General features: G+C 38.0%; 1 protein-coding gene across 1 annotated transcript; it reads right to left on the bottom strand.

Moving 5' to 3' along the window:
• Positions 1 to 445: 445 nt before the first annotated feature.
• LOC141680414 (uncharacterized) lies at positions 446 to 925 on the bottom strand. Its single transcript, XM_074486646.1, has one exon. It carries the CDS (start codon positions 923 to 925, stop codon positions 446 to 448), a length of 480 nt encoding a protein of 159 aa, XP_074342747.1.
• Positions 926 to 11,122: the final 10,197 nt, after the last annotated feature.

Below are 11,122 nucleotides of genomic sequence, written 5' to 3'. Positions count from 1 at the left end.
TAATCAATTGATGATCAGCTTTCTAACAGCTTTCTAATATGTAGTTGACATGAAAATCAAAACTAATTTTAAAAATTTGAAGGGTATCTCAAATCTCATTTAAAAGATGAACATGCAATTATTTGAATTTTTTTAGAAAAATGGTGTTAAAAATAACACTGCCAAGGATATAAAATATAATATTTTTGACTACAGTTAAACCTCGATTAAGTAATATCCGATAAAGTAATAACCTCGCTTAAGTAATAATTTTCATCGGTCCCAACTTGGGCCAATGTTGTAAAGTAATATTCTCGCTAAAAGCATAAGATAATAAAAAATTCGAAAGTCATTAAGGGCCCAAGTAATATGTAAAGTAATAATTCCATAATTATATATATATATATATATATATATATATATATATATATATATATATACTGTATAATGTATATGATTACAAAATTTAATTCTTATTAAAATATGAATCTATTGTAGCTTGTTTCTTCTTTCCACCAAAGCCAAAATTAATCTCGTCCTTGACTTTATGTAAAACAAAAATAACTCCTGGTATGTTTTGCTCGTGTTGTAACAAGTAATTGTTCAAAGTGGTGAGTGCTTGAAATGCTTCCTTTGATGACACGCTTGGGATGACATTGCTATCGTCGGGTTCAGGATCATTCCCTTCATCAGTGCTCATTACCGACTCAATGATTTCTTCATCCGTAGGTGATTTCATAACCGCATCATTCTCGTTTGGATAGTTTAAGAGATGCTCGACATCCATCACATTCCTATATCGTAAATTAGAGATAACTTCATTTAATCCTTCGACACCTTCATTTATTTCTCCAAGTTCTTGTTCATCATTTTCTTCTGAACGAATCTTGCAATGCCGAAAACAATTTGCAATTGTGGTTGTTTTCACATCAATATTCCAAGCCATGTTAGCAAAACTAATAGCATTCAAGATATTAACTTTTTGGATATAAGTAATCATAATAAAAGTAATTTTAGATCAAATACATTGCATGTGATTAATTCTAGTTTTTATACGTACATTATATATTATACTGTACCACGTAAACATAAAAATTCGGTAAAGTAATAAAATATTACTTTATCGATAAAGTAATAAAATATTATTATATCGATAAAGTAATAAATTCGGTAAAGTAATATTTTTTCCCGGTCCCAAGGGTATTACTTTAAAGAGGTTTAACTCTATAAGCAAAATTTTGTCACCTCTATAGAGGTGCCGATCATCGGAAATAGTATAAGATAAAAGGAAATGTACAACAGTATGGGGGTGTTTGGGCACTCATTCTAGAGAGCTTTTTTGCCAAAAAGTGGTTTTCAAATTTCTTGCTAGTGTTTAGGTAATTAAGTAGGATGATCATATTAGCTTCATATTCATCATAAGTTGAAAGTACGTGCACGGGTACATTCTTCTCTCATTTTAACTTATTTTCATTTTTTAATATTTTCTTTGGGTAATTTCTATTTTTATTATTAGATTAGATTTCTTTTTATTATGTAATTTTTTATCTTTTATTTAACACATTGTTTGTAATCTTTCTGGTTTTATTTAATTATCAAAATATTATAAGATATGGTTATGATATAGTTATGTGTTTATTCAATTTTGATTATATATGTAGATGACATATGATTTTAGTTATTGAATTATTTTCCTTTTTTTTAAAATATTATTTATTTTAACATATGGTAAATTTTTATACATTGTCTTTTTAATTAATTTTTTTGAATATTTTTAAATTTAAAATTCATGTTTTAAAATTATTTTATTAAAATTTTGAATTAATTTTAAAATTTTAAAATTTACAAGTTATATTTTACCAAACACATCGTCAAATTATAAGTAAAATTATTTAAACACCTAAATAACTTATAAGTTAAGATTCATTTCAGGGTGTTGGCCCCAAATGTCACTTTTGGGGGCAAATGGCCCTCAATGTCACTTTCTAAATAATTGGCCCCAAATGTCACTCCAAAACGGAGTTTCGGGTGAAGCTTTTCTTTTTAATGAAAAACGGAGTTGCGTGTTCCGTTTTGATTTTTTTTTCAAAAAAACATTAAAAACGCAACTTCAATTCATGTTTAGTGGTGCAAAACGCAATCTCAGGCTGAGTTTTTCATATTAACTTATTTTGGATCTGCGTTTTTAATATTTTTTTTTGCATCCTGAGATAAACTCGGTTAGAAATTGCGTTTTTACGAAAAACTCGGTTTGAAACGCCGTTTTTATATCCATAAACTCAAGACGAGACTGCGTTTTTACCGAAACAATTTCTGAAATTGCGTTTTCATTAAAAACACAGTTTGAAACCATGTTTTTACACAAAAACACGAAACGAAATTGTGTTTTTCTTTTATTTATAAAAAAAAATTATTACAGAAAAATTCAACACGAAATTGCGTTTTTCGTCTATTTTGAAAATATAACCCGAATCGCCGTTTTCAAGTGACATTTGGGGCCACCAATTTAAAAAGTGATATTGAGGGTCATTTAACTCAAGAAAGTGACATTTGGGGCCTTTTTTCTCATTTTATATGAAACCCCAGACAGGCCCTATATTAGCCATGCACGTCAATTGAAAGTTGAAACTATCAATCCCTTCACTTCATTCAGAACATTCCTTGTATTTTTGCTTCAGTACTGAAGTGGGTGGAAACAGAGAAGTGTGTGAAAACAGAGAGTTGGAATTGAGTATTCTTTTTGGTGTCTTCCTCGTTACATTCATAAAAGTTTTCGTCGGAATATTTATTGTGAATTATTTTCAGAATTCTTCATGAATTTTTTCGAGATTTTATACAGAATCATCCTTGCTAAGTGCAGAAGACTTATAGTAAGTGTTACACCCCAGATCTTCTTCGGAATGAATGAGCGGTCTTCGGTCACTCAGGAACTCCCTTCGGCTGCTACTTAAAAGGGAAGATAATGTGAGAGATTGTCCCCCCCCCATTCACCTCCGGTGTGAGAATAAGAATCTGGATGTAGAGTGGGTTTAAGGAATACAAGAAAGTAGAGAGTATTTGAGAGAATGAGTGTGTAATGTGTATGTCTTACTTTCCTAGGGTTTATATACCCGATCTTGTCATCAATGCTTCGTCCGTTACACCTTAATGATAAAGAAGAGTGAAAAAGGGGCGTTATGATTGTGTAATCCCAACGGTTGGAGTAGAAGTGGGCCTCAATCTGCTAAGCTGACTGGGCTTTGGTTCATTGTTCTGGTGGGCCTTCGGCCCAATAATAATTCCTAGTGGGCCTTCGTTCGGTGGGCCGTATTGAACCCATAGCCAACATGTCCCTGTCCTTCGGCTGGGCCTTCGGGCGGGCCGATGGACATCAATCTAGGCCATCTTGGGGTGAAGAAACCCTAGGACGACTGTTTCGGTCTGACCTCAATTTATGTTCGTACATGTGGCAACATTGTAGGTGCATTAATGTGACAGTTATCTGTCATGTGGTTTTGTTAGGGCGAAAACACGTGCTAAAATTACACGCAAGTATACTCGTTCGCAAGTAGTATAAGATATAAATCAGCTTCGTACCCACAGAGACTCTTTTTCGTTAATTTAAGATTATGCACCTATGCAACAATGGTATGGCTATCGCACAATGCTAAGACAATAACAAGTTGAGATGTTTATAACTAAAATTAAAATAAATGCAATTAACTAAGAATAAAGTGATTGATTTAACTATATGAGACAAACATGGAATTCTAACTTTATTAAATACTTCATTCAAAGTCATTGTTCTTAACCTTGGCATGCAATGGTGATGACAACTAATCAGATAACACGAAACTAGTAAATGCCAACTTTCGTTGTACGAGTACCCTACTACCAGACATCCACAAAAGAGATAGAAGCTGAAGAGACACCAATTATGTTGAGACCCTATATGTCTATAGAATTTGACAATATAAAGGTTTAATGAATAAGTTATCTATCGTGATAACATAGGGCAAGTAAGATGGTTAAAATTACCTACGAATCATGCATAATAAATACATGAACCTATGCTAGCATGGCAAGTTCTAAATCTCTATATTCACTGTCGCTTCAATAGAGATTAACACGCTATCTTATATGTTAGCTACGCACATAAGACGAATAAGCACAACCAATACTAGGATATCAGTCAATCACCACACACCAAGATATTGAAACAAATTAACTAGAGAAATCCATAAGTGAATCCATTAGAACCCCACGATAATGATTAGTTCATAACCGAACTCATCGTCACCATGGGTTCCAATGAAAATATGATAATAAACAATATACGAGTACTAGGGTTCAAAGACAAATAAAAAACAAGCATCCAAAATATCAACTATATTGAAGAATAAGAAATTCTTTTTCTCCGTAGCCGTCTTATCCTCTTTAGGTCTTCGTATTGCTCTCCATGGTCTCCTTGTTGATAAAAACATCTTTTTATTGGTATATATAAGCCCCTACTGAACCTGAACCCTCAAAATCATCAATTTCTACTAAAATCAGGATTATGGGGCAAAAAAGGGCGGGGCGGCCGCGCTCAAATCAGCGCGGGTGCGCTGATTTTTGGCAGAAAGTCGGCGCGGGCGCGCGTGTAGTGGGGGCGGCCGCGCAGGGTTTCTGGATTTTTCTACTGATTCTTCTTTTGGTCGAATCTTGAGTTCTGCTCGTCAGAATTAGGCGATTCAACTGCCCACGCGAAGCTAACAAGATTCTCTTCAACTTTAGAATGGCCTAGGATTCCAATTTTTATCTCTTTTCAGCATATTTCCTTGAAAATATCCTTTCTTCATTTAACTGATGCCTGAAATACAATAACACAAAAATATATCAAAAATACCAACAACTTGAGTCCAAAACACCAACTTAAGCTTGTAATGAAGCGTTCCAAGTAGATATAAAATCCATTTATCACTCCCTCAAACTTGAATCGATGCTTGTGCTCAAGCATAAACAGACTCAAAAACTATAAAATAAACGTAATGCATGAATGCAACAACGTGAATGTTATAAATGATAATGCAATCGATCCCCTCAGAATAACCATAACCAAATGAATAAGCCAATGCCTCTAAGAATGCAATGACTCTAAAGAGAGCTCGAATAAATCCCACAAATCAACTCACAACCAGAAACGTGCGTGTATGGGATGCTTAACAGATATACTCTCGATACTGATCAATAACAATAACCAAACAATCACGAGTTTATAAACAGGATAGAGGATAAATACATAATGACTCAAAACAACTCATTTCTACTAGAGTTATACAAGGATTCACGCTATTATTGAACACATAACAAAGATGCTTATTTGACCGTGCAATGAATGACGTCCCAAAAGACTTATGCAATAATACCCATGTAGCGAGCGTTAGGTTAGCGGAACCCAGACTATAAAAGCCTTAGGTCACTAGGCACAAAGTCCCCTAGAACTTAATAACTCGAGTATTAAAGAGCTCACTCTTGATCAATTATGCATAAACACTTAATTTTTTCCTTTTTCTTTTCTCTTTTTCTTTTTTCTTTTTTCTTTTTCTTTTTTCAACGATTTCTGAATGATTGCATTTCGCTCCATCTCATTCAACCCTAGACTACTCATAAAAATATGAGCCGACTACTAGCCATTTGACGCCTAGCCTTATTCACAACTAGCAACGAAATCCTGATTTTCTCCATATTAAAATTCAGTGCTCCTAAGCCATTACGAGAATACCAAAAAATTTAGATATAAACAAGTGATTAAATATGAACAAATAAACAAGTATGATCATGATCTAGCTCAAAAACAATTGTTAGGGAGAAAACACGCGCTAATATTCACGCAAGTATACGCGTTCGCAAGTAATATAGAATAGTTTCTAGTTCGTTCCCACAGAGACTCAGACTAATTATGTTCAATTAAACTCACTCACCAATGTATGTTTACGTCTCAATGTTAAGACAAAAACACTTAGAATTATATTAACTAATTGTTAACTACAATTAACTACTAAAATTAACCACTTAATTAACACTTCGAATTAACAATATTAAAACACTCATGAGATCACAACTTCATTACTACTTCCTTCAATAGTCATTGTTATTACCCTTAGCATGCACAATTAAGATAGAAGTTGAATAGGCATCAATTATGTTGAGTCCCTATATGTCTACAGAAATTGACAACATAATGAATTAAGCACAAGTTATTCCTTTTGATTACACAGGGCGAATAAAACGGTTAGAGTTACCCACTAATCATGCAATATCATACATGAACCTATGTTGGCCACTGGATGTCAGCTCCAAGGCCTCGAAAAGCAGTCCCTAGTGCAAGGATGAGCTCTTGAGCAAACCTGCTCTGCGTCTCATACATAACATCCATCCTCCGTGACAGCCTCCTATATTGGGCATCAGCCATCCCAGCACCCTCCTGAGCTCTCGAAGAACCAGCCTCATCACGCCTAGGCCTAGCCATAGTAGCACCTCGTGCTGGACGCCCTCCTGGAAGACGATAACCCAGCCCATGCTCCTCGGGCTCACCACCGGTCCACTCCTGCATCGTATTCAGAGTCCCGGAATCAATATGAGCGGCCGGCAACTGCAACTGCTCATGAGACGACCAGTTCACTCCCACCGCTCGGCAAAGCTTAATAACAGTGGATGCATACGGGATGTTCATGTGCTTAGCTCTCCTCAAAAACTTCAGAATTCCTTGGTAGATGAACTCACCAAGGTCCACATAGTATTCCTCATTCAAAATTCCCCACAACAACTGTGCTCTCTCAACTGTGACCTCGTGTGCATGCGAAGACGGCAGAATATTAGCACAAATAAACGCATTCCATGCACGGGCATACCCGTTCATCGCGATCGCCGGAAAGTGACGATACTCATTAGTTCCAGTCTTGAAGGTCCAAACTGTGCCCGACCTACAGAGAGTAGCATAAATCAAATCCAAGTCAAAATCCTCAGCAGTTTTCTCGTTCCAATTCTCCTCCATGGGCTTCCTCTCTCGCTGCCCAATCACACGGTGAATCGCCGCTGGGTGATAATCAACCGTCATCCCCCGGACCACAGAAAACCCATTCTTCTCGGCCTTCGCGTTCGCATAGAACTCGCGAACCACGCTCATCGGCACTGCTTCAGGTGACTCACAAAAAGCTATCCACCCCTTCTCAGCAATCATAGGTAACAACTCACCATCCCTCCCCGATGGTAAAAATCCCCTCTCCTTCAGAATCGGCTTCCCCAAAAGCCTAGTGTACTCCTCCTCCGCAGCCCTATCATTCAACCGAGGTCTTACAGCAGTACCCCTCGAAGAATCAGCCGTAGGCACAGTGCTGCTATCAATAGTCCTTGCTCTCTTGGGTGCATTTAAATCTGAATAAAAGTGCTTGAGAATTGTGTTTTTGTGTTTGGGAGAGAGTTTGAGTGTAGAAGTTGTGTGGGAGATATATGGGATAGGTGTATGTATATATAGGGAATGAATTAGGGTAGAATTTGATTAGGAGTGGGTTTATGGGTAAAAATCATGGGATAATGGGGAATAGGTCGTGGGTTTTATGGGCTGAAATTTGTGTTTTATTTTTCTGATTCTTTTGTATTTTTATTGACTTAAAAAAAAATTCTGTCAGCCGACCCCTGAGCGGTCGCTCAGCAAAGCTGAGCGGGCGCTCAGCTTGCTGAGCGGTCACTCAGCAGAGCTGAGCGGGCGCTCAGGGGGTCACTGGAAAAAAAAAATTCAGCCCTGTTTTTCTGATTTTTTTGTAGTTTTGGATAGGTTATTAACTTTTAAGGGTTCCTATAACAACAAATCATGGGTTGCCTCCTACGCAACGCTTCTTTTTCGTCATTAGCTTGACGTTGCGTACCTTCCTCAAGTTAACAATAAAACGGCACTAACCACTTCTCGGTTTGCCGTGTCTCCATAGTAATGCTTCAAACGCTGACCATTAACCTTGAATGCTTGGTCCGGATCATTCTCAAAAATCTCCACCGCTCCATGTGGAAACACAGTTTTGACAATAAAAGATCCAGACCACCTTGATTTCAACTTCCAAGGAAAAATTCGAAGACGAGAGTTAAATAAGAGAATTTGTTGCCCCGGCACGAATAACTTAGGATGTAGCTTCCTATCGTGCCACCTCTTCACCTTTTCCTTGTACATTTTGTTGTTCTCGTACGCTTGAAGTCGAAATTCATCAAGTTCATTAAGATGAAGCATTCGCTTCTTTCCAGCTGCATCTAGATCCAGGTTCAACTTGTTCAACACCCAATAGGCCTTATGCTCAAGCTCCGCAGGTAAATGACATCCCTTACCATACACCAGTTGAAACGGGGACATACCAAGTGGAGTTTTGTATGCTGTTCTGTAAGCCCAAACAGCTTCATCGAGCTTTAAAGACCAATCCTATCTTGACGAACAAACAACTTTCTCTAGAATGTGCTTGATCTCTCAGTTAGACACTTCCGCTTGACCATTTGTTTGCGGATGATAGGCAGTAGCAACTCGATGATTCACATTATAATGCTGCATCATAGAAGTGAACTTACAGTTACAAAAATGCGACCCTTCATCACTTATGATTACTCGACGCGTTCCAAACCTTGTGAAAATATGCTTATGAAGAAAATTCAACACTGCCTTTGCATCATTTACCGGTAGAGCTTTGACTTCTACCCATTTTGAGACATAATCGACTGCCAGCAAGATGTACTGATTATTGCAGGACGAGACAAAAGGCCCCACGAAATCGATTCCCCAAACATCAAAGACCTCGACTTCAAGCATCACATTTAACGGCATTTCATCCTTTCTCGTCAAATTTCCCACTCTTTGGAAACGATCACACCTTAAAACAAACTGATGAGCATCCTTAAACAAAGTAGGCCAGAACAAACCTGCTTGCAGAATACGAGCTGCCGTCTTCTCACCACCATAGTGTCCACCATAAACTGTGGAGTGGCAGTCTCGTAATATCCCCTCCGTCTCACAGAACGGGATACATCTCCTGATGATCTGGTCAGCTCCATGTCTAAACAAGTATGGTTCATCCCACATATACCATTTCACCTCATGCAAAAACTTCTTCTTTTGAGCTGAGGTCAAGTTAGGAGGCAAAATATTGCTGACAAGATAGTTTACAATATCTGCAAACCATGGCTCTTCCTCCTGAACTGTGAACAACTGCTCATCCAGAAAAGATTCGTTGATCAATGTCTTATCCTGTGAAGTAGACTCGGGATACTCCAATCTAGAGAGATGGTCAGGTACTTGATTCTCAGTACCTTTCCGATCCTTGATCTCTAACTCAAATTCCTGTAGTAAAAGCACCCAAGGAATGAGTCTCGGCTTCGAATCCTTCTTGGAAACCAAATAGCAAATTGCCGCATGATCAGTGAATACTGTCACTTTTGTCCCAAGCAGATAAGATCGACATTTCTCGAAACCAAAGACTATAGCCAAGAGCTCCTTCTCAGTAGTGGTGTAGTTCATTTGGGGCCCATTTAAGGTCTTGCTAGCATAGTAGACCACATGAAAGAGATTATTCTTGCGCTGCCCAAGAACTGCGCATACGGCATAATCACTCGCATCACACATCATCTCAAAAGACTCTGTCCAATCCGGTGTTGTAATAACTGGCGCAGTGATTAAACTCTTCTTAAGAGTCTCGAATGCCATCAAACATTCATCATCAAATTTGAAAGATACATCTTTCTCAAGCAAGTTGCACAATGACTTAGATATCTTCGAAAAGTCCTTGATGAACCGCCGATAAAAACCCGCATGACCAAGAAAACTACGGATTCCTTTCACAGAAATAGGTGGTGGAAGATTTTCAATGACTCCCACCTTGGCTTTATCCACCTCAAGACCCTTGCTAAAGACCGTATGCCCAAGAATTATGCCTTCACGCACCATAAAATACTATTTTTCCCAATTGAGCACCAAATTAGTTTCCACACACCTTTTGAGCACGGCACGAAGATTATTCAAACATTCATCATACGAATGTCCAAAGACGGAGAAGTCATCCATATGAACACCTCAACATTATTTCCAATCATGTCAGAGAATATAGCCATCATACAGCTCTGAAAAGTGGTCGGTGCGCCACATAACCCAAATGAAACTCTGCGAAAAGCAAACGTGCCAAATGGACAAGTGAAGGTAGTGTTTTCTTGAGCCTCTGGTGCAATACAAATCTGATTATACCCGGAATAACCATCCAGAAGACAATAATACTCATGACCAGCCAACCTGTCAAGCATCTGATCAATAAATGGAAGAGGGAAGTGATCCTTCCTCGTGGCCTTGTTCAACTTTCGGTAGTCCATGCATACTCTTCATCCTGTAACTGTTCGAGTGGGAATGAGCTCATTCTTCTCATTTGCTACCACAGTGATACCTCCTTTCTTAGGCATACATTGTACGGGGCTCACCCAAGAACTGTCAGAAATAGAATAAATGATGCCTGTATCCAGCCATTTCAGAATTTCTTTCTTCACCACTTCCTTCATGATAGGATTAAGTCTGCGCTGTTGCTCAACAGTTGGCTTACTACCCTCCTCTAGCAGAATATTATGCATGCAATATGAAGGGCTGATCCCTTTGATGTCTGCTATGGTCCATCCAATAGCTGATTTGAATTCTCTCAAAATCCTCAAGAGCTTATCCTCCTCACTACCTGAAAGGTCAGATGCAATAATAACAGGTAAAGTAGATGCATCACCTAAAAAAGCATACCTCAAATGTTCAGGTAATGGCTTAAGCTCCAAGGTAGGTACTTCCTCAATTGATGGTTGGAGCTTTCCTTCAGCATTCTTGAGGTCAGAAGTACCAAGAGATTCAAACGACATGTCCAGCTTTTGCCTCCAGGTAGAAGCATTAAGATATTGTAATTGCTCGTTGCCATCTTCATCATCACTGTCGAAATCCCCCATTAAGGCCTTTTCTAATGCATTAGACATTAGAATATGATCGAGTTCTGAAGTAACCGCATAATCAATCACATCCACTTTTAAGCACTCCTCATCTTCTGTAGTAAATTTCATTACTTTGAATACATTGAAGGTCACATCCTGATCCTGCACCCGCATAGTAAGTTCACCTTTCTGCACATCTATC

This window comes from Apium graveolens, chromosome 8, assembly GCF_009905375.1.
Source record: "Apium graveolens cultivar Ventura chromosome 8, ASM990537v1, whole genome shotgun sequence".
NCBI classification, from domain to species: domain Eukaryota; kingdom Viridiplantae; phylum Streptophyta; class Magnoliopsida; order Apiales; family Apiaceae; genus Apium; species Apium graveolens.
This window is presented reverse-complemented; position numbering and strand designations above follow the sequence as displayed.

Coding starts and splice junctions, on each gene's coding strand:
- LOC141680414 (XM_074486646.1), bottom strand. CDS start 925: ATGGCTTGGAATATTGATGTGAAAACAACCACAATTGCAAATTGTTTT.